This window comes from Periophthalmus magnuspinnatus, chromosome 7 (assembly GCF_009829125.3).
Source record: "Periophthalmus magnuspinnatus isolate fPerMag1 chromosome 7, fPerMag1.2.pri, whole genome shotgun sequence".
NCBI lineage: Eukaryota > Metazoa > Chordata > Actinopteri > Gobiiformes > Gobiidae > Periophthalmus > Periophthalmus magnuspinnatus.
This window is the reverse complement of record NC_047132.1, coordinates 24292837-24318418: the sequence shown is the minus strand read 5'-3', so window position 1 is coordinate 24318418 and position 25582 is coordinate 24292837. Positions and strand designations below refer to the sequence as shown.

General features: G+C 37.6%; 1 protein-coding gene across 5 annotated transcripts; it reads right to left on the bottom strand.

The window, feature by feature from the left end:
• Nucleotides 1-654: 654 nt before the first annotated feature.
• Nucleotides 655-25362, bottom strand: LOC117373244 (cyclin-dependent kinase 17-like). 5 transcript variants are annotated; one of them, XM_055223071.1, is made up of 17 exons: nt 25060-25356; nt 21803-21984; nt 20391-20555; nt 12858-12991; nt 10740-10865; nt 6809-6865; nt 6610-6724; nt 5988-6082; nt 5847-5909; nt 5649-5772; nt 5328-5448; nt 5137-5234; nt 4940-5045; nt 4722-4764; nt 4539-4629; nt 4372-4449; nt 655-3041 (listed from the first exon to the last, which is right to left on the bottom strand). In XM_055223071.1, exons 2-17 carry the CDS (start codon nt 21960-21962, stop codon nt 3004-3006), a joined length of 1614 nt encoding a protein of 537 aa, XP_055079046.1. In that variant the 5' UTR covers nt 21963-21984; nt 25060-25356; the 3' UTR covers nt 655-3003. The 5 variants fall into 5 exon arrangements, with proteins under 5 accessions (XP_055079046.1, XP_055079047.1, XP_033825067.1 ...); XM_033969174.2 differs by having other exon boundaries at nt 1241-3041; nt 21833-21984; nt 25060-25362; XM_055223072.1 differs by lacking the exon at nt 20391-20555.
• Between the last annotated feature and the right edge of the window lie 220 nt (nt 25363-25582).

Genomic DNA, 25582 nt, shown 5'->3' with positions numbered 1-25582 from the left:
ATTGGGTAAAACTGACATTCATAGATAACATTAAACTCTATACATTTCAACCAATTTCAAGCTTGTGTAATATTATGTTATTTATTAATCACAGCCATAACCAAAATTGATCCAAGAATATCAAACACATATTATCTAATTTAACATTCTGTGTATATATTTGACTTTGTTGAAAAATAAGGAGGACGATACGCTCGACAAATGGATTGCCTGTTTTGTCCAACTGTGAATAAAACAGATATTTTTAAACTAATTTGTTTGAGTGTGTGTACAGCTGGTTTTCCCAATCTTGAGTCTTCCCAGGATTACTTTGGGTAATGTCTGGAATGGATTAGCTAACGTTTAAGAAGATTACTTAATAGTGCAAAATACTGTGCACATACTTACTAAATGTAATCCTTTCTCTCCAACTTGAATAAGTGCTAACCAGAACGTTTCATTATTTAAAATGATTTTGACATACCACTGTGAGATGAGCTTTGTGAGTTATGTGGCGTGATGTAACTAACTAGGTTGGCTTTGAATTGGCTGAGCATTTATTAGTTAACTGTATGCATTTTTACTACACATATTTGTCCTTCGAAATTTTCCTATCTAAAGCACGATATGAAATACATTTTTAAAAAGAACAAAAAGTAACAATGCCTTCTTAAATAGGTTTGCACCCCATTTTGCTTTATTAGGCCTGTGCTCAGATGTGATCCCCATTCACCCACATTATCTGCAGACCTGGTTATGACCATATGGCTTTCATTGGTAAAAAAAAACAAAAAAAACAAAAAAAACAAAAACAAAAAAAAAAACAGTGTTTGTTACTTCTTCTTTGCAACACAAAAGTACACTCCACGCTTTTGGACCAAGCAAGGGTCAATTTTTTTTAGTCTCACAATTCAATCATTCACAGTCATCTCCTCTCAAATCAAATCATCACATCACCGTGGCTTCTTAATTTGTTACAGAAATATTGCTATGAGATCTCCATAAACCGAAAGCAAGAACAGCAGTATCAAACCTATACACTATTTACAACATAGTGAGGGCTTTCTCTTTGTACATGCTACATACTGTGACACTCTGGGTTAACAAGACACCATTCTGATAAAGCAAGGTCAAGGAAATTTGTTTACATCACTGTAAAATTTTGAATAATTGAATACCAAGAAATATAGAGTCAAATTTAGGTACTATTAAGGAAATGTAACTAGATTTGAGAATTTCAAAATGGAGTTACACTTACCACATGCATTGCAGGAATTACTTATATTATAATGATTTAGTATTATGACAGTGACACAAAGAAGTTTCCATGGCCCTCATTCACTGATGTTCTGAGCAGGAGAGACCAGGGCAATTAAAACACCAACACAACCTTCATATACAGTACAATATCGACAAATGGTCTATGAGACATGTGCTTTAAGCTTTGGTCCTGTTGTTTCTGGCAGCTTGGAAAGTTAAGTCTCATGAAACAACATTGTTCCTTTACCAAAGCACTGAGTTAATGCACTGTTCTACACAATGCAGTGTCTGAAGATTGTGATTTGTCATTGCCTTTATTATGTCAGTGTGATGTGTACAAAAGTAAAAACATGCAAACTAGCTGAGAATATTGCATTGATGTAAATGTTTCACATACAAACTCAACACATGCTCAAAACGGCAAGTAGCCTATAGGCAAGAATGAAAAATGAGTGTCAGAAGATGTATGATACACCAATCAGACATAACATTATGACCACCTGTGAATATATATCCTTATATATATACAACTGTGTCATCTTCAGCAATATAAGCTTATCTAAGCTTAAATAATATAAGATTAGAGATACATAGGTGGGTCAGTTGGAAGCGACCATGCACTTTGACCTATTTTTTTTTTTCTCTATCATAGATGTTTCCTTGGCAAACTCACCCAGAAGATAACAAAAAGATATGTATTATCAATATGTTGTGTTATTCATGTCACTCACTGAGGCAATGGTGTTGTATTTCGGTAGTAATAATGTTATACCCGATTGTTCTATAATGACTGATTGGGCGTCACTTTGAGCTAACTTTGCAAAGGGTTTTTCAGCTAGGTAGGACATAAAGACAGCCTTACTTACAGCATTCAAATCACCACGCTATCGTAATGAGTCCTGAGCTTAAGGAATGTGCAACACGTCCTCAGTCATACAACTCCAAATTGAAACAAAATTCAAGAAAGGTTTGATCAAATATATACAGATTGAACATAAAAAGGCAGGTGAGTGTAGCCAGAAGAGGTTTCAGGCCTTCTACTTGGTCTAAAGAGGTAAAATTAGGTGCAAAACGATCTGGACATTGAGAGATAAAGGCAAAATAGAAGTACACATCAGGAGTGTTGTGAAAACATCCTTGACATCTCTATCCATGAAACAGGAGTGCTAAGCAAGCCTTTACAGCATGTTTCTTCATGAACTGATATGTGGTGATGTCCATCTTATATTTTGTTTTTTGGTTCACTTCTTCATTTTGAACGTCTGTGCTGGATGAGGTAAGTTATGACAGCCACCCTGATGTCTACTGAACAATAAGGTGCTTAACTTTAACTATGTAAACTCCCGTAGAAGACACACACTCAAATTGGACAGTGTCTGGTGTGTCTTTGGAGATATTTAGAGACTGTATGGTTCTTTTAAATAGGGCAGAAAGTTCACTTCTGAGGTGCAAGTCCCCAATATTTTTTTCCATACATCTCACTGATACAGCAAGTCATAACGCTGCCCTCTTGTGGACAGCAGCAGTAGTAGCAGCAGCAAGGAAGGAGGATCCTACTTGTGGGAATTATTTTTTAATCAAGTATCAATTCTTCAGCCATACTTCTGTCAATTCCATAGGTTTACATGGGGTAGAGTTTGTGTGTGGGTCACTCCTTCGGTGTAGACAAGTGACATGGTATAGGAGACTCTGCCAGACAGTTACAAGTGTCTCGTTCAGCCTTGTCCTCATCTGGTCATCCTCTCTTCAGCAGCGTCGCTAGCACTAAAACAGTACACTCTGCCTCCTGCTCTTTCCCTGACCTGCAAAAAAAATAAAAACAGATAAGTTACATTTAATATAAACAAAAAAATATGCACTTTAGAAAATAGCAAATGCCCAAAACAACTACAAACCAAAGAAGGCCGGTCAACTAGTACTTACATATTGTTAAAATTTTGACACAGCAACAAAAGCAATCGTGCATGTGTAAATAGTGATGGAGAGCAAAATTAACATCAGGAATGGGTAAGCACTGATTAGTTTGTGCAGTGGCTTATTCACCCCCAGGTGGTTTAATCTTATACTGTAAGAAATACATCGAAATTAATTACTTTTGGATCGTTTATGCACCATTAATATCAATTCTCCATCACTATTCATAATCTGCAAAAACACCACACATGGACTCTTACCCATAAAGATTTATTTAACAACAATACTACATCTCTCGCTGGAGGAACCTAAAGAAAACTGCAAATAAAAATGATCAAATGACTCTCTTATTTCAACTATGGTTTGAATATATTTTGTCTTCCATTTTACAAAAACAGGGGGAGGGGTTGCCTGAAGTAAGAAAGGGTTTTGGGTTGTGAAAGATGAGACCGCTGACTTTGAAAGAAAGACTAAGACAAGGGTGGAGTGACAGCCAGGATGTAAGCTATAATATGATGTCATGTTATGGTGGTATGTGGACATATATCAGCTTTCTATGGGCCACAATGAATCACAAGTACAGAGGATCTGATATCTAAAGACAATGCAAAAGTGACAGATTGGTTGAAGGAAAAAAAGGAAAGTGTTGAAAGATTTACCAGAAGGGATGGACAATCAGCCAGTGGAAGTAGAGGAGAGAGAGTGGCTCTGAGCCCTGGGATTGGCTGCCTCTCTCTGGAAGTACTGCGAGGGGGCGGAGCCAAGCTTATAGCTCGTGGCTTTCAAAGAAGTTACGGGAAGAGGAAGGCAGGATAGATTTTAGAGAAGGGAAAAAGAGTTGGAAGAAAGAGTAAAGGAAATGTGCATAACAACCGGGCAAGAATAACATTAAGAGGGATGGGCCAAATAGGAAGGAGAACATGAAGAGACACAAACAGACACAGACACAGAGGTAATTCTATGAGGGATGTAAGAGTAATGTAAACCTCAAAAGAAAACTGTCATGTAAAACACATAATGCCAATGTGTTGCAAAACATGTAGTAGTATGTATTTAATATGTTACTTCCAGGTTGTAAAAATAAACATTAGTGTTTGATTGAGCTTGTTTTATAATTTACTTTTCATTCTGAGCAAACTAAATTATGCTGTATGTCTGTATTTTTTCATGTGCCTAACAAGAGCTGGCACTTGAATCTTCTGCTGCTTAGTAACTTACTTGATTCTGGATAGACTGAAGATCTCTTCCCTGGATCTCTCTGTAGCGCGATGTCCTTTACTGAAAATATGGATGCCGCTAAAACAAGGAAAAAAAACATTAAAACACAATATTATACAATTTCTCACAAAAAATTAAAACAATACACCAACAATAACAGCACTTACTGTCTGCCAGTGTTTGAACCTGTTCACCGAGACTTCTAAAATAAACATGTTTTAGAGCGTCTTCTGCTGATATTCTTTTCTTTGCTTCAAACTAAAAACAAAAATGAAAAAGACAGAGTAAGGCCTGAGGTATAACAGTATATAATAGTATAATAGGACTGATGAGAGAACAATACGCTGTACCTTTAATAGCAAAGACAGCAAGTCATGACCATCACTGTCTATCCTGTGTGAGGAAAAAAACATAATGGGAAACACTGTGTGTGTGTGTGTATGTGTGTGTGTGTTTATATAAAAGCTGAGTATAGCATTTTAGCAAGGTCATTTAGCAGCAACGTAATTGGTTATCAAAGTCTCTGTAGCTATAACTGCAAGTCACTGATTGCTGTTGGGGCTCATACCTTGGTGCATGGTTCACCAGAGGTTCAACTTGATATTGCGGGAAGTTGTAAGTCTTAAACTCTTCACTTGTGGTAATGCCTGGCCAGGACTCCTCTGTAGGGGTACCTATAAAACATACACAAAGATGTACAAATGAGTATACTATAGGCAAATAACCAGTACTAATGAACATGATTAGAATAGTGTTCAGCCGTACCAAGTATCCGAAATATAAGGTGGAGCTCATCCTCCACAGTCGACCCTGGAAACAAGGGTCTGCCAGTGATCATCTCATAAAAAATACAGCCAACACCCCTTTGAAAAGACAAAAAGTGGTATATGTGATTAGTATAAATGCAATTTAGCACAGATCCCTTGTTTGTTTTTTTTGTTTGTTTTTTTTCTTACCACATGTCGATGGGTGTGGAGTACTCTGTGGATCCCAGTAGCACATCTGGAGGACGGTACCATAACGTCACTACTTCATTTGAGTAGGTTTTTGTTGGAACAGACTTGGCTCTTGCTAAACCTTTACACCAAAAATGTAACGTTAGTAAGTAAAAATTACATCAGCTTGACAAAATATTGTGTTCTGTACAAAAATATTTTAAGACAATTATGAGCTGTCACTTTTTGGCCGATATGGTTACATAAGTAATGTATTTTAGTATAGTGTTATGATAATATACAAGGACCACATAGCACAATAATTATAAAACGGTTTCTTACCAAAGTCTGCCAGTTTCAGCTCCCCCTTTTCATTGATGAGTAGGTTTTGTGGTTTCAGATCTCGGTGCAGGACCTTCCTTTTGTGGCAATAAGCCAAACCCCTCAACAGCTGGAACAGGAAGATCTAAAGACAAAGAAAATAAACATGCCAATAGAGTATGTAAGATAAATGATCATAACCAAAGCTTATTTCATTACCTTTACATTGTGAATGCTCATAATGCTCCCACAGTCGTCCATGTACTGCTTCAGGTCTTTTTCCTAAGGATAATGAAGCAGGTTATGAAAAACAGTCCAACATTTTCATTACTGAAGACCCTGCGCAACTTAGCCTCTTACCAGGTACTCAAACACCAGAGTCAGGCACTTGTCTGTGTGGATAATGTCGTGGAGGGTGACAATATTGGCATGCTTCAAGTCTTTCAGCAGAGACACTGGAGAGACAGAATCACAGTGTGTCAGTCAAACAGACAGCAGGGCGGCTGGCATTAAACAAGCCACTGTTCACATGTAGCACAGACGTACAAGTCACTCTCACACATGTGTTTGAGCAGTGCAGCTTTGTGACAATACTATCCAAGTCTAGTTTAAAAAGAACAGATCACAATTTCACTTTTCACTTCAAAAAGACACAAAAACACCAACAGTAGTGAGTGGCATTCCTCTTTTTGGTTTACTTACCCTACAACAACTAATCAACAAATCTAATTTAATTCATAATTTAAAGGTCCAAGATTATGTTTATTATTAAAAAAAAAATTTTTAAAAATATTTTTCTTCTGCAGACATTTAAGTTGGTTTGATTCTAGTTTAAAATGCAAAGCTTGTAATATCTTGGTCAGGTTTATTATAGTGTCACATTCATCATACTGCCACCACACTATATATATTAAATAAATCATTTTAATCTAATGTTTTTTAATAGTACTAGTTAAACCACACAGTTGAAGTAGCCCAATACCTTCTCTGATGGCTGTGCAGGGTGCTCCCTCTTCATGCTCTAGTCGGATTTCCTTCAGAGCCACCAAGTTGTCAGTTAATTTGCTTCTGCCTTTATACACTGTGGCGTAGGTGCCCTAAACAGATCCATGGCCATGACAGGAAAGAATTAAACCAAGTAGAAGAATAGACTATTACAGAAAAAAAAGTTGTGATCTCACCTCCCCAAGTTTGTCCAGTTTGATATAGGTTTCAAGTTTCCCAAAACCGATTTCCGACTAGACAGACAAAAAGCACTTCCATTAATAAGTATTATACATCATATGGGGTAGAAGCACTCAAATATTTGCTTAGGTTACAGTATATTATAATAAGCTACCTCAAAATAACAGTACTTACATAAAAAAAAGAAAAAGACATTATTACTTGAATAGAAATTTATAGTTTGTAATGCTGACTTGTTACGTGATTGTACAGAGAAATTAAAATGTATGCTGTGTGTATTTTTACTTTTGCATTTGGGATTGAGATTTTACATTCCAACCATGACCAAAGGTACTTCTACCTAATCAATGTGTTTTCGGCTGCCGCTTATCATTTGATCTACAATTAGAGGGCGTAGTCTCATGATGCGTTTTTGAGTGAACAAATGTTTTATGCTTTGATTCCTTCCTGTTTCAACAGCTGATATTTATGAAAGTATAAATCTTGTTAGATCTCCAATATAAACGCTCTGTCTCTAAAAGGTCAGAAAAATGAAATAAAAAATAATATAATTCAATTTGCTTTGATGCTAGGCACAAAGTGACAAACATTTATGCACTTTCATTACTGATTATTATTACTCCCATCAGAACAATCACTAGTTTTATACCATAAATAATGGCTTTACTACACAATTTGAATTGAAATAGAAAAATATTAAATATATATTAAAGCACTTACAAAAAAAGCAATAAATTTACACAATTTAAGGATAAAGGCATAGAAAAGGCTAGATAAAATCAGTTATTAAAAGTTCAGCTGCATAATGTATGCGACTCTGGGCCATTGGTGTTGAATTATGGATGATGGTGGCTGTGTCAAGCTGTGATGTGTTCAGGCCTGCTGCGGTGTACCGCCCTCTGCCTGTCACTCAGGACACCAACAACACGTTTTCATAATGTGTCTCAAATATGAAATCATTCATGCAACAGTGTTAGTATAATATCTTTTCCATGGTTGTGTTTAGGGGAAGGGCAGTGACCAAGTTAGCATCTGAAGTGTGTGATTACTTCAAATGTGAATATAAATGCCAATATTTGATTATGAATTATTATGAGGTTGCCATGTTAATCATCTGCAAAATGTTCCATTTATATTTGAGGCTTAAACAATTACAACATTCCATTCTCATAGATAAGTTAGAAATACATTCTTCTATTATTATTATTATTATGAGCTACAATAAGATATGGTAAATTAAGTTTGCGGACTAGTATTATATGATGTATGATGTAAATATTATTAAACATATTGTAAAAACTAAAAGTTAATAAACCTAACAATATTTACACAATACTGTGAACACACACTTTTATATATGTGCTCTACTTAAAATATCTGATCACAATAAATACCTTTTTAATTGCTTGTGCATAAAGCACAAAAATGTTTTAAAATAAATAACACAATCTCACAACCACAACCACTGGGGGCTTTGTCCGCCTGTTCCAGGGTGGTAAAAATAGTAGTGTCAGCTTTGTACAAAAATACATATGGAGTAAAATGCGTGGTGGATGTTGAGGGCTCATTGTAACCCCAGCAGCAGACTCAGTGTGAATACACAAACAGCTCCTGTATCTGTGACAGCGGCTGTCAGCGCCTGCAGCTCAGAGCCTCATTTAGGAAAACTGTCAGATGCAAGCTGTCATACACAAATACTATTGGATATCAGAGTTTCACAATAAAAGGCCTATATCCTATTGAATTTTGACCATTCAGTTTAGGGTCACCTTTAGCTTAACAAACCAACAAACATACTAATGACTCAGGGCATATGTGATCATCATATCATATGGCAGGACATTTCTGTGTGGCTGCAAATGCTTCTGAAGGCACTGTGTTCATTCACCCCAATGCTCCAGTGAGCTGACTCAGCAAATCTAGGTCAGTTTAAGATTCAGAACCAAAACTGCAGCAGCAAAAAAATATAAATAACAAGCTAATTTAACGGTTGCTCAGCGGAAATGTGTTATTATTAATATTAATGATTTATTAATTAAAATAAATTAATTAACCATTGGAATTATATAGTGCCTTTCAAAACACCCAAAGCACTTTTAGTGCATTATTCACACTTGGTGGTGGTAAACTAATGTAGCCACAGCTGCCCTGGGACAGAAGCAAGGCTGCCCATCTGCGCCACCTCCATGCTCAAACACATTACTAAAAGGTGTATTTAAAAGGTGCAGATGTAAGTTTTCATAAAAAGGGTCCAGCATCTGATTGTCTCCATGGGGGATGTCACTGGAATGTTCCATAGTATGGCATTAAACTTGTATAGCTTGCATTTATTCATTTTCAAATGTTTGGGCTTGCATCCAGATTTGACCAGTAAGTTGACCTGGTGGCGTCACCTGCTCGCCTCCATGGAGATAGCTTAATGCCACACTGTGGACAATTATAGACGGCATTAATATCCCCATGGAGACAAGAAGGTGGCAGACTCTCCACTAGAAGAGTTACACTGGGTACCTTTAATACATTATTTCAAAGTTAAAGTACTTTTTTTTAGCACCACTTTGAAAACAGGATGCCTTTAGTTGAAAATGGTTACAGACATTTTGTATTGGAATTATTATTGTATCCTCTATCCAGTGATTATTTGCACTTGGAATGTTGTGAATAATTCATTTTGATTGGGCAACATGGGGCATTAGTGGAAAGCTGACACTGATACTTCAGAGTGGAAGTGATTCAAAGATCGAAATACTGTGTCTTACATGGCCGGATCAGATACAAGACACCTGGTATGTGCACTGTGCTACTTTCATATTATTATAGCAAACTGAACAAAATATCTACAATTCCTAATATTTGCTGGAAAAAAAATCTACCTACAAGTACAAATAAAGTCACCTGAACGTATTTTTGCTGTTCTACAGTTTGAAACTACCCCTTCTTATGTAACACAATTTAAGGTTTTGCAATTATTTATTTGGACACTATAAATTTACGGTACATACAGTATTCAAATTAATATACATTTTCCAAATTACTGTAGAGCTGCACAGTATTTTCCCAAATACAGGAGCTTATGAGATAGATCGAAAGCTCTCCGTAAAACCTAAAATCCCCCGTAGCTTTGTATATTTTCCTTAACCTTGTCCTCAATGCCTGTCTTATTATATTTCCTGCACTTAGTTTAATTCCTACCTCTGTATTTTCATTTTCCCTTTTCCATGCTCAGTGAGTTCCTTCAAGGTGCCCTAGTCTGTAATCTTGTCAGAATCGGAGCTGCAGATAAATGTGATGCAGCCACTAAATTATTAGTTGGTCTGTTACAGCATACAACATTCGAGAGCCTTTAACTTTTTTCGTATTTCCCCTTTTCAGTTTTTCGTTCAGCCCAACAGTAGTAGTATGTTTACTTAGAGAACTAAAATTTGTATTGTTGCGTTTGACATCACTGACCTCGCTTTAAGCATATTCTGTCATTTGTCTTTTGTATATCACATTTTATCCCCTGTCTAACAATATAGTATGAATCATAGTGTGCACTTGAACAAGGGAACATATGAGCATACAGATATGTGCATAATTTAGCTCACTAGTTCATTTCATTGTCATTCCCAGGCCTATTTCTCTTGGACTGGATGCATACTACAAAACACATCACTGATCTCCTACTGGGCTATTGTAACCTCTATGACACGGTTCACTCTGGTGTTTTGTGCGTGCACTCTCTGTTGAAATACATGATATAATAGTCAGTGTCAACCATTTCATAATAGTGCAGTGCAAGCTTATATTACCTATTTGAAAGACAAACCAGCCTAATTGCAAAGTACACATTACACAGCTATTTACACAAAGGCAAAGTGTCATGTTAGTTTTCCTACTTAGCACAGACACATAAATGGAGATGACAGACTTATGAGGAATACTGACCAGTGAAGCTCGTCGTAACCTGCGGCTCATTGGTTTGTCAAAAGGCGGGCTGTTCATGGCGAACTTCTCCAAATAACCCTCTGGTAGTCTGATATCGGCTGGCAGGGACAACCTCTTGTTTATGTCCTGAAAAATACAAGAAAGAAGTTTTGTTAAATGTATGCCATTAGTATCACTTTTTGAGTTCACTGAAATTGTAGAGGATGAGCCCTGGAGGAGCAGTAGAAATTCTATAGCAATTTGAGAATAAATAAAAAAATAAATCTTATTAACAGCTAATTTAAGAGCTACAGCTTCAGACATTTATAGGTGGCACTGTTCTTTATATTAATGTTTGATAAGAGTGATAATATTGGATGTTATACACCAAAAATGTAAATTTTAAAGAAAAATAATTACTTCCTTGTGACATCTCTAATAATATAGGTGTGCTTTACCCACAATCCTCCCTGTACATTGTATTTAGGACATGTTTTCAGGCAAGGTGCCAATCCTATTTTCTTGGCAGTAGCGGCCCTGTCCCACTGCATGTATGCGTGCTAATGTATGTGTGTGTTTACATGTGTATTAGTGATAAGGGAGATTAAAAGCAGAGGGATTTGATGCACGTAATGGTTTTAGCATAGTTTTTAACAACATGCCGGCTACATTATCAGCTATAACCCAAGAGACGTGAAACAAAAACAGATTAGATTCTATGATATGTATTTTACTAAAAATAGCTCATCAATGGGCAGGGTATGAACTTTCATCTTTGACCTTGAAAAAAAGTAAGATAATAATAAAATCCCTCTTATTAACAGCAAATTTCAGAGCTCACCACAGCTTTGCACAGGAATATACATACAATTGCATAATCCATAGAGGTCCCTCTCTAAGCAGGGTTACTTTTAGAACCTCTATAAAAAACACAACAGACAGACTGACACAAATGCCCTGTAATTCAATGGGTACACACTGAACAATGAGCCGCTATACTCACAAAGCAGAACAGCTCTAGTAGGTCCCTCATTGTCCTTCTCCTTAAAAGTGTCTGGCTACACAATCACACTGCACACATGCGCTTCTCCATGTCTCTGAGCTGTCACATGACTACACACACTGACAGAGAGCACTGGTGATGGAGGGTGAGGGGGTGAGAAAGACAGAGATGCAGGAAGCCTGGCACTATTGGGCACTGCTTTTCACATGAGAGTTTAAATCCTAACTGAGAATGAATGCATGATCATTTTTAGTCAAGGAGAAAATAAAGAAAATAAAGAAAATATAAAAAAGGATTCAGGCTTTATATAATTGGAACTAATTATACTAACATAATTTAATACTGAAGTTCTAATTATTAGAGCCCACAATGCTACATTACATTACAATACATTGATGTATTCATGTTTTTGATGAATAATTAAACTAAAAACCTAATGTAATTAATTTATTCTTTACTACCATAATTTCCATAATTTTCTCTTTTCTTTGTAATGTAAATTTCACATTTCACATTTTGCAAAATATAAATAAATTTAACTCAAAGAAATTTGACTTTTTGCCCCCTCCTGGCATTCAATCTTCTACTGTGTTTTTATTTTTGTATTGTTTGTGAAATTATGCAAAAAAACGAAAGAGGAGGAGCCTAGAGATGCAGGAGAGATTCCTGAGGGGTTGTGGGGGGAAGGGGACACAGCAGAGAAGCCATGTTTTTTTTTTCTGTTCCTGGTCCCTGTTCTGTAGTTTCTTTTCATCTCAGTAGCCTTCTTCCCCCTGTGTCCTAGTGATAATTATTCTTACTTCCATAATTACTGTCTATCCTGCACCACCCCCACCTCTGCTCCAGCTCCTTCTGTGATAAACATGCTCTACATCGGTCCCATCCACAGTCACTAACATCAGCATCTTCAGTCAAAAAAAAAAAGTGTGTTATAAACTTGCGCTCCCACTTTACATATGTTCTATGAATGTATGTGAACCTGCCCAGTTGATAGATGTTTAAGTGATTAAATGATGAAATTCATTATGTAATTATAATGTAAGTAGTAGGGGAAATGGAATAGTTATTTTTGATTCGTAGAAAAACATGTATGGCTGTAAAATATGTACATTGAAGATAGTCCAATAATATCTAACCTCAGTAGAGATTCTCCGGTGATGGTTGTTCCTCATCCTGACCCGGACTGGGCTTTGGACTTCATCAGAAGATGTCCCAGATGCCTGATCACTCTCTCCATCTGATCCCATCTTCACATTCTCATGGACAATACCTGCAAACACAGCAATGCCCCTTAGGAAGAGGGTACACAAGTCCTTTGTGTTGTTGCATCAGATTCAGAATCACCTTTTTTTTTTTTTACTTTTTTATGGACTAAACTAATAATTATATCAAAGATCACTGCATTTTTATAGTTTTTTTTTTTTTTTTTTTGTTAAAATGCAGTATGGGTATGAATTCTCCTATGATCTATGATCTGATCTGATGTGATCAATGATCTTTTCATCTGATCTGAAAATACATAGTACCGTCTCAATCAGCATGTGCTGAATTATACCACCAGCATTGCCACAGAAGACAGAATAAAATTCTATTTGTGAGGGAGGGGAGTCAGAAATCGATAATTCTTTGCAATGGGATCTCTTCTCCTCTACAGCCTTCTTCCTGCTCCTCCTCCTCACCTCTATCCCATCAGAGTCTATCTGATTAATGAGACACACACAGAATGGGTTCTTTCAGTGAGAGGGTGAGAGCCTGGGTCTATCAGTCTGTGATGGGGGGAACATAGGGAGAGCTGTGGGGGATGGGCATCTGCCGCTCTAGAGCCCAGGTCCACACACTGGATCTCAATGTGAAAGCTTGGGAACTCGTCATTTATTATAACTTAAAATATCAAAAATAAGAATATTGGTCTCCAGATACCTTGTTATAATGAACCTCTTAAACAAAACAAACAGCAATTAAATCATATGAAAACATAGTAATGATAATAGCGAAAACAAACTCATAACACAACAGTATGCCAAAGAAATAGGACTCAGTGATCATGAGTAGACCAGAGCAAACTTAATTATTAAAATGTGCTTTATGACTCAGAATCATCAACCATAAAGTGCAGAACATTAGGACCAAAAGATAAAAGTAGACTTATTAAAATTCCCAATTACCCTTAATAACACTAGAAAGGGCCTTTGTTACCAGTGGTACTTGCCCCACACTTTGAGAAACACTAAGAAAATTGTGATCTTGTTCTAATAGTAAAATATGAGAATAGGGAAAGATGACCTTGTATTTTGTGTGTTACATCAGAGCAGTGCTGGGAACAGTGGGATATTATTATAGAGAGCGGTACACAGACCATTTATTACAGTGGCCTGTTTGTCAGCTGTGCAGGGGACAATACTACCAGAGGCTGATTGTAGGTCTACCTTGTACTTCAGTTATGTAGTCAAGGTTATGTTCAATTGTGCATGTCCTGAATTAGGTATACTATTATGTATTCAAACCTGTATAATATGTGATGTATAAATGTATTGTTAAGACTTTTAAAATCAGATTAAATATTAATGCTCATCTTATGCTTAATGGATTCCTTCAAATACAAGCATATCTGGATCAGCTTTCAACAACCAAAGTCTAGCCCAGTATACATCTGCTGTCAGCTCTATTGAAACATGCCCAACACAGATGATCAAAATGCAAAGTGATTGTTGACAATTCTGTAGGAGTTTAATGTGCTATGGCGGTGTGGTATTGTAGAGAAGTGATCACTCAGTGGTCATTCAAAGATTCATCCTTATAACCCTGATGCTGAAACATTAAACTGATGGTAAGTGACACCAGAAAGAGAAAATTGATCCTGATATGTGCCTGCTGACAGACGCACAACGACGGCTCCCAGATGCCCCTATTATGTCACAGGATCTAACATCCCGGACAGGGCCTAGTGCGGTGTGTTTGTGTAAACAGTCCAGTGCATACAGCTGAACCACACGGCAGGCTTGTCTTTAACCCTTAACTACTTTTAATGTTAGTAGTGATTATATACGCCTGAATAAGCGTAATATTTTTGATGATGCTTATCTACATGTGCATTAGAGAAAATGATCACCTGCCAGTTCAAATTATGAAATTGCCAAAGAATCAAAGTTTTGTTAAAAACTTGTGTTAAAACTGGTTAAGATACTTGCAGGCTTATTCTTCTGTACAAGTTCCCTAGAAAAAGACATACCATGCCAATGTGGGGCAAGGCTGGCCTATTTCGGGGGAGACTTCCAGTGAGCCCATCAGGAGGAGGATGATTCAAGAGCTATCCTTAACTCACCTAACCCTGTAAATCCATTAAGTTTAAAGAATGCCCAGTGACTCCATTCTATTACATATCAGTGGAAACAGTAATCTTAAAATCATTATGTTTTTGCAAATAGGCCAGTCAAAAGTCCACAGCAGCAGTGGCCACACATCTTTGAAAACTAAATAGAGATACACTGCACCCATTGTGCCTTCAATAAAAAATTAAAAAGCAGAACGTGTCTCCATGTGAGGAAACATGTGCACTGCCCTGAGCTACTGAAGCAAGAATCTACATAACCTCTTGTGTACTAAAAATAAAAAAAATAGCCTGAAGACATTGATGGACAAGGAAAGGGATAAATCAGATAGATTATTGACAAAGACACTAACAAACTCACCAATGCGATTTCCCGGTGGACGACATGAGTCCAACATTCGGAGCATTCTGAAAGGTGACACTCGCAAAGGGGGCTCTCTCTCCCCAATTCTTACCCCCTCACCCACCCTAACCTCCCCTGTCCTGGTGTCCACTACTCTGGGCACCCGAGCTGGACATCCCAAGGGGTTTCCTGAATTGTTCATAGTATACTAGCAGGACTAAAATCTTAAGTTGTTCAAAATGCGTTGTAAACCCCAGTACAGTCCAGAGAATAAGTTTGTAGGCAAAGTTGAATTGGCCCCATCTATGAGAGAGAATGTCTGTAATAGTGTGACTTGTGCAATGCAGCGAGCTCTCTCATCACAATGCATCAACTCCCCTGACTACTACTCCACTTTTTCGCTGTTTTCCGGTGGACACTCCCTGTCTCCGCCTCTCCATCTTTCTTCCCACACCACGCAGTCAAGCAGTCTGCTGACTAAGGAAGGTCAAAGTCAATCGCTGAGGACTACCCAGTTCAGACAAACTGTTACGATGCCACAATAACAGGTGTCCATCCAGTCTCTGTATTTGTAATCCTCAAATGTAGAAATATCCACTTGATTCACTGTCATGTTTCCATTTCCTCGATATTCTCAGCATTGTTCTTTCCGGTCTCGCCGTGTTATGGAGCACACTACTCTCTATTCAGGTTGCGCTCAGTCATCCACTCCTCTCCCCTTGCCTGTGGCTCTCCTATCAGTGCTTCCAGTGTTGTCGAAGCCTGCATGTGCCCTCCCCACACCTTGCTGGTTCTCTCCTCCCTCTCATGTGATACAATATACATAACTCCCTCTCTCCTCTCCCTCCTCTCTCTTCCTGTGCCGATTGCTCTTTTGAGTCCAATCTAGATACAATTGTAGATTCAAGGCTGGGTGATATGGCAAAATAATAACAGTAAATGGCCTTTAATATTAACACTTTAAATGGCACAATTTAACACAAAATTGTGAATTTTATAGTCTAATATCTGGTCCAAATCTGATTAATGATTAAATGCTTGGGTTATTCAAATAAAATAAAATTAACTGCACAATTTTATGTTTTGTCAGGACTGGCACACCAAAGTCAGCCTCATTCTGCTCTATAGGCTTGTCACGATAACAAATTTTGAAGTGCAATATATTGGTGAGGTAAATATAGACAATTAACTATAACAGTGAAACAAATGTATGCCACTGATGCAATAACCCTAAAGCAGGATTATCCCCAAACATAGTATTCTAAATGTACAATATTGTTAAAAAAAAGTGCTGCAATAAATAAATAAATAAATAGCAAAATGCAACACTTTACTACTTATTTTGTATCTATAATGAGTCATAGAAGTTATTAATTCAAATGTTATCGTAGAATCGAAAAAGAAAAAAAATCCCGCTAGTACAAAGAAAAGATAAACATGGTAACTATTGTCCCCAAAACATTATTGTTCCATCCTTCATACATTTAGGTCAATATAGGAATTAATTATTGTGACAGGTGCACTTCACTGGTGAAGTTTGAAGGTGGCTGAACACCTGGCACCATTTGCTTCACAATGACTTGGTGGCTCACTCCGAAAGCATCTCCATAATCAAGACATGGATTACTGCACCCCGCTTATCAAAACCAAAACCTTGGTGGATTTGCGTGGTACCCTGGTATCCCTTTCCAGCCTTCTCGGACACAATGCCATTATATTTAACACATACTTAAAGATGCAGGACTTTTGAAGCAATATTTAAGAACACTTACGTCCCCAATTTGTTGTGTTATCATAGATTGTATCAGGGTTGATTTCAGTTAGGGTTCATGGCTGCAGGTTTTGATCCAACTATTATGGACTGTGAGATACAGGACAATAGCCTATTAGTCAAAGAACTAATTTAGAAACTAATCCAAAATTCAAAATTACAGCATGCAAAAACAAAACAAGGGAGAACCTAAATAAAACATGTAAAAACCAAACCCAGAACCTAGTGTAAGCAGCAAAAGCACTACTGGTTGCTCCGAAACTCCAATAAAAATCTAAGAGCATTAGACAATGTCAGTGGAGAGACACACACTTACCCTAGAGACAGAGAGAGATGGTAGCAATTACTTGTAAACCTTTTGTCTACATTAAAGTCATCTTATTATTCAATTAGGGACCCCAAAGAGCCTCCAGTAACGATGTCAGCTCCAAATGTTACAGCCCCCAATGTATAAACCCAGTCCCCTTACTCCATAGTTCTAAGCATTACTAGCATTCTCCAGCTACACTGTGAGCCATTACTAACAACCAACACAGGCCCACACAGTAGATTACAAGATCAAGTATATGAAAGCTGGCCTTTCTATTGTTCTTATTAAATCCAAGAGTAAGCTGAAAAGGCTGTGTAAATGGACAACTGAGTGCAGTGGGTGAGGGCTGCAGTTGCTCTTAATGCAATAAACCTATATGGAAAGTTACATATATAGACAAAATAGGATCCTGAACATCAAAGCCCATGTAGTAGGAAAAATAACTACATATAAAATATAAATTAGTGGAATCATAAATATAAGAGAAACAAAATAACTTAAATGGCACCTAGTCTTGCTAAAACTGACATTTGTAGATAGTAATTGTGTGAAAACAATTTATGTCATATACCAGACCCTTAGCTCATTTTAATCCAGCCCCTCAGGAGTTTTAGATAATAAATATTAATGCATTATAATAGATTATAGTAGCCTATACTTCATAGGCAATTTGCTTATGAGCATTTGTTACAGCAGTGATGCTGGTGATGCTGGTCCAGCCCTACACTACATGCCATGATTCAAATATGGCCCATCCCTGTCATATACTGTCACAATGCAACATCCCATGCAGTCAAACATAGCATTAGAGGATTTAATGTGCATTATGCTATACAGTGTTGGGCCATGGGAAGTTCAGAACTAAAGTCTTGTAATGAGTGGCAGCATCTAAAACAGCTTTCTGTGAGAGTAAATCTTCTTCTTTTCTGCAGCAGACAGAAGGGACAGCTAATCCTCTGCAGTGTAACTACACAGAAGCTCTCTCTTTACTGTGAGAACACTGACGTGAGTAGGAGTGAGACTGGCCCGACTAGCAACAGATGAATCACAATCTTTAGCTCAGTGGTTTACAAACGGTCCTGATACACATGCAGATACATGAATAGGGTGGTCAAAAAATGATTCCCTGTAAAATTAGGTAAAGTGATTGAAACTAGATACTAGTTACAGAAAACATTAAACTAAAAAGTATATTGGTATAGGATTTGTATAGGTCTAGCGCATCACTGTATCTTGTGTTCATTAAAAACGGTGTTCATTTTTATTGTAGTATGTAATAAGTATTTTACTTTGTACCAAAATCAAGTTTAAAAACAACAAAACTGATATGGGTATCTTCAAGTAGAACTTTGTAAAGGGCCGGTTTAGACTTGATTTACACCTGGTTTTGTCCTGGGCTGATTTAATCTACATTTAACTAAATTCTGTATTAATTACATAGAATATTCCAATGTGTACTAATTGTATTGTTCAAATGTAGAAATCCTGACATCACTTTCAACTCTCACTTCATCTCCACGTTAGTGAGAAGCCCTTTAAGTGGAATGAACAGTTAGAAAAGGATAGTGGCAGTAATGTCTTCAATGCAATAGGAATAGAGGTTGCATCATCGCGTTTCTCTTTAAATCCTGCAACGTGCAGCGACTGCTGAGTGGCAGAGTGAGTCAGCGAGACGCACACACACACTGCCCATTAACATTTCAAACCACACCTCAAAACACTTATAATAGTTGAAAGGCATCTTGGGGGATTATTTTATCAACTCTGCACGCACTCAAGAACGACATTTCACACAAACTTTGCCAGCTAAATCACTCTGGAGTCAAACTTTCTTCTCTTTCCTTTCTGGGACCTCCAACCATGCACATTTTATTTGGACTGAAGTTGGAAAGTGTCTTGCCTAAAGACACAACCAATGTACCAAGCAATGTATTAGGTCATAAGAGTAAAAAGATAAGTGACACATTGAGACTGACAGGCAGAATAAACTTTGTTGCTGTTAGATTTTAATTTGGAAAATGTAACAGATGCTGTTTAATTATATACGGTAAATATGAATTAAGAGAGCAAAGAACAGCAGACACTCAAACCCCCATTCTCTTTGCTATCTTTTTTCAAAATTTAAGCATTTGTAAGTTCTACAGCTAGTCCTGGATCAAGGGGAATTTTTGATTTCACATCTTTCGCATGTGCCTAAGAGTAACAGTGAGGATTATCTCGATTCATACAGTACAACAATCCATAGTAATCTGAGTATTCAAGTGGGTCTGTTTGGATTAAGGTCATTACAGAGTTATCCGTTCAGATTTTGCGTACTGCTAGAATGATCACTTGTCAGTAAGCACAGTTTTCTGTGAGTAAACTGACACCATAAATACCACAATAAACAATATTAGTACCTTATACCTTCAGTAATAACAATAGAGAAGTATCTGTAACAACATTAGATATATTTTATATGCATTTAAAACCGTGGTTATTGTAGACTGGGGACAACAATGTAGCTACATATTGGTACAGTTAGGGTTGTGAAGTACTAACTAATTGCTTATTGTACAATTATACAATATGATCATCACCAAAAAAATAAATCTAGCAATTTTAGAAGAAAAAGGAAGTCATTGTAATTCAATCTACTCTCTAAAAAGCAAACAAAATTTTCCAAACCAAAAAACACTTTTTATCATGCTCTTTATGCCACATTAAAAGAAAGTTTGATTTCATAAAGCTGATCATATACTAGAGGTGAGCTCTAACAGACAATGACAATAACTATGAATTGTAGATTTGTTTGGTCATGGTGTGATTACAGATCTAGTACTCTTGTTTTTGATGTTTTCAGTACTTGTTACATGTAGACTACAACTGTAGCTGAAGAAGTAGAAGTAGTGTGGAAATAAAATGTGTGTGTTTGTACCCAGAGATCCAGTCCTGTGTAGGTTGAGGTACGCGCGTTCTCTTTCGAGCCCCCCTCCCAGCTCCCTGCGTAGGGCAGTCCGTCCCAGGTGTCCCGCATACTGTCGCAGGAAGGACGGGGCACTGTGGGAGGCAGGAGGGTGCAGCGAACACACCACCATGGGCTCTGAGACACCATCCCACAATGCCAAAACATAGGCAGGGAGAGAAGCAACCAGCCAAAATAATGTATAAAATCAAGGGAAGGGTGGCAAATTAAATGAAAACAGACAGGGAAGAACAAGAGACACGTCACCACAGAGAAAGATAGAAGAGTTTTCAGTATTTAAGTACCAGATAAAATGTTGCAAAATTGATAGAAACACTATCATGTTATATGGATGAGAGAGGAGTGATTTGTTCCAGTCGAGAGATGGATGCAGTGAAAGATTTATCAAGTGCAAGGTCAAAGAAAAGAAGTAAGAAAAAGTGAAAGGACAGCATGCAAAAGGATGTCATGTGACTGGCATGCAGCAGAGTGGCTCAATGCACATAGATTTTGTGTGGGTTGTACTGGCTCGACATAACAATTGACTTGGGTGTTTAGAAATGCAAATCAATTAACGAGTCTGCACAAGTTGCTTTCTGATTTTATACTTCTCCAAGTTGTAGTGTGTTTTTTTTGACAAATTAACCATTTTGAGACTGCTATGTTAGGAACTGCTTTGCAATATAACAAGAAATGCAATAATTCAAATGCTTAGTCTTAGTATAGAGCAAACATAAAAGGAACTGACCCCTCATAAGCTTGGTATTTCCTTTAATAATTCCCTTACAGCATCTACCACTCAAACAGGCATGTGGACGTACAGAGGAGATCCCAATAATACCAAATGTCAACTATATTTTCATTATTCTCTCACTTTCAACAGTCAAGATTTTAGTTTGGGTATAGTTTGAGTGTGCTGTTTTGGTAACAAAGTAACAGGGCCAAGCTAAATTACTGTAACTCAAGTTTCATTTTGTATTGATCCTGTGTGTAGTCTTGCATGGTGCCCAGCAGATGGAACAGATGCAGAACTAATTTCTTTCCACAGTTTCACAATTATTCCACAATAAAATGCTGTTATTTGAAAACAAGCAGGTGATAGTGACTAGCACATTAGAGTGAAGATACTTGTGATTGATATAGTGGTAATGGAATGGTTAAATTAATAAATAAATAAGTAAAACAATATGGTCTGAAAATAGTTTGGGAGCAAGCTGGTGATAATTTTAGTAAATGAATGGTAAACTCATTCTGTCAATACCTTAACAAGCAGTTTGTCTATTGCTACTAAAGCTTTACAGAACTTATCAGAAATGTCTTAAATGAACAAAGTAAATGTCTTAATGCCTTAAATGAACAAAGTATGTAATCTAAATTAATCAAACCTTTAGTGACATCAGAAGTACTTGTCTCACCGTTGTCCCGGACTGTGGTGGTCTCATCCAGTGCCATTTGTTCTGCCAATTCGGACAGAGAGTCATCTACGGGCCGGGCGCTGCGTAGAGACATGGACAGCCTCCGCTTGATTATCTTCATTCGGTCCATTTTCAGACTGGGGTCCAATGACCTAAAGAAAAGGTGCACATAACATTGAGTTAAGTGCTAACACAATAATTACAGTTACACTAGTCACAACCAGAACCTGTTCATCTTGATTGTAAAGGAACAAACTACAATGCAGCCTTACTACATTTCCCACTATGCTGCTAACAGTATTTAGCCATGAGGAATGTGTTCATGTTGTTGTACATAGCCCTATCTAACAGGTCACGTTAAAATAAGAAAAAAGTAAAAGGAGATAGGCTGACAGTAACAGGTTTCAGATAAAATATATCTCACTGGAAAGGTTTGAAAGATTACATGAACAAGAACAATATACAGAAGTGTGTGTAGAGGCTCCATGGTAAGTGTATCTTATGACACCACTGCAATTATACTGTGCAGTACCACTGACATTATTGTTTTTTTGTGTCACTAACCTTTAATTTGTAACTAACTATCAGAAAAGTTCTGACTGTGATTATGATAAACCATCCCGTAAATGTTATTATGTGTGTACCATTACACTTTTATACGTGTATGAATGCATACAGATGTACACGTAATGGATGTGTTCAGGAGGAATCTAAAGTTTCACCACTTTGTGTTTCTGGCCCAGAGGTGGAGGGAGACAAGGCAGAGTATTTCAGTCTCACTTGTACATATCTTGCGTTAGGGTCCACGCACATGTACGTCACTGATGCCTTCCTCTTTGTGCGCAACCTTGAAGGTTTCAACAAAAGCTATTCATCCTTTCAGGCTGGCTCTTTGAGGCCTATTAGAGACAGCATGTACTCTGAGGGAATTCAAACCCAGTCATCCTTATGCAGGACAAGTGGATTTTTTCACCAGGAAGATGCACTTAGCTAAGAATCCCCTGCAAACAGGAGTGCTTCTGCCATAAGCTGAGTCATATATATATATATATAAAATATAATATTATATATTTATATATATAATATTATATCACACACACATATATATATATATATATATATATATATATATATATATATATATATATATTGCAGAGCTACCATTTTTGTTAACACAAAATTTATTTCAGAAGAGGAACAAGAGGATTTCATCTGTGATGAAGCATCTCCATCCCCCATCATTTGCATGATTTTCCAGTCTTCAGTAGCATTTGAAATTACACAAAGGTTATTGTCAAACCTAACAATAATAATAATAATAATAATAATAATAGTAATAGTAATAGTGGTAGGGGTGGTAATAGTAGTAGCAATAGTAGTAGTAGTAGTAGGGATTGGAGGCCAGTTAAATTGTTATTGTTTAGTTGTTGAGCTTACTGGTCTAGCCTACTAATTGTGCAGTCCAAAGTTTAAATACGCAAGGCGGAGGCCCATAATAAAATCTACAAGCAGAACTTTCTTGATGCTCATAAAGCATTAAGTTAGACAGAAATGCACATCGCAAAGGTGAAATATATCCAATATATTAAATCACTGCCATTTGGGTTGCTAGGTTACAGGCAGTAAAGATAAATCTCTGTCCAGAAAGTGAGAAGAAAAAAAGCAGAGAATTTACAATTAACTGTCACCATCTCTCTTGGAAAGTCAGCAAGCACTGTGACCAACATGAACTTGTAACTGGGTCTAAGAGCTCTCTGTAGCTACTAGAGGTGGTGCTCATGCTTTCAGGTTTACCAACAAGATCATGGAGATCAATCCCTGAGCACTGCGCTGTGCTGCTCGCTGCAAATACAGAGGACAAATTTCCTTACAGGGACAATAAAGTGTGTCTTAACCTTTGACTATGAAAAAAATCATATTTATTTTAAGTAAATACTATAATATTTATAACTCATTACAAACATCAGCATTCTTCGTAAATTCAGTGGCATGAATCATTTGCATGCTTGCACACAAATGACTGGACTCAGCTCTAAGTCTGAACAGTGTTGGAGCAGTGGCCTGAGGAGGCATGAGTAATGCCCCAAATCTGCCCAACGACATAGTCATACAAACTTCCATATACGTTCATGTGTAGCAAAAGACATTATCCCTTTATATTACATGATGGTTCCAAATGCAAATGGAAAACATATTACACCAACACAACTGTTTGCATTCTGTGTCTGATAAATAAAAAAATGAAGAAAAGTGGAAAGGCCAGTTGTACCTACACCGGGAATCTTTATAAACAACAATCTCTTCAGGCTACGTAACTTGTCGGCATACAATAATTTTAGCATTTCATTAAATACATGTTAAAGACAGGGGACATCACCAGCAGGTACGTCTCTAGTTTAGGTTATTTTTGGTGCTTTTCACTAGAGTATGTCACAAGGGCGAAGGGGCCACACGGTTCCCAATCTCAACCCATATTGACAATGCCATAAATAATGCATGGTTCACTGATACTCCCAGTCCACTGCAGAGCTATACCTTCCAACAAGGATAAGTTGACATCTCTGTGTGACATTTGCCTTGGCACTGCCCAACTCAAGACAAGGAAAGTGGAGCTCGCAGTAGGATATAGCCAGCTTTATGTGATGCCTTGTAACTTGACATGACCACTCCAGTCAACACCATGGCCTACAAAACGTGCTTCTGTCGCAACAAACCAATCATTTCTTTATGAGTTTTCCACAAATTCTTTGGCCTCACTCGCACGGCCTTTTGCTCCAAGGGCCCATCTTCTCCGCGTGTTTTCCTGCCGCTAGCATCCGGAAGGGAGAGACGCAAGCAAGGCAAACAAAAGTTACACCTCTACTCCACCGGCACAGGAACTCGGGGATATAGGGCTACTTTCAAGAGCGGCGTGGGCTTTTATGTCGCAACATCAGCCAGCCAGCCACTTATATCTATCTGTTATTATTACGATATTACTATGTTAATACGGGGCAAGCTTTTGGGATTTCGAATCAGAGATAATTTTGTGTGATTGTCACTAAATATGTCTTTTACGCACGCGAAGGTAGCTTATTTACGCCATAAAACATGGAATAGCACAGAAGCGAAAATTCCACCAGTAGTGCGAAGGCTTCAGGACAATCCCAGTAGTTTAATGTTTAAACGATGTCATTGGCAAAGCACAACAAAACTTAACCTGACCATAACAAAATCTGAATGCTGACCTGTGAGTGTTTCTCCTGCAGAAGACTATTGTTCCTCTTGTGTGTGGTAATCCAGGCGGCACACTGGGATGAATCCACTGCGACAAGTTCCACCAACTACTTTGCAGTAACGCGGCCGATGGCCAGTTTTCCTTAAATTAATCCCATCACGATGTTAATCTGTGCGCAACGAGGCCCGGTCACCTATAAAACGCATATTTAGGATTGTGGTAGCATAACTTTCGCTAACACACGGCACTGTCCCATCTGGCGATGATCAGCCATATCGCTGCTTGCTGCTGCTGTGGATCCCGACTGGAAGGACAGATACCAGAAAACACCATAAGGGGGGGTGGAAGTGCGCGTCAATGAAAATAACCAGAAACTACCGTCTGGCGCCTCTTTCAGCACGTTTAGGATCATTCTCATCTTATCCTCTGGAGCACTTATTATGCAAAAATGGTTTCTATTTGACTCAAATAGGTTTGTAGCCTACGTTCTCTACCCTAAATTCCCAAATGAAGGACTCTTGGGGTGATCCTGT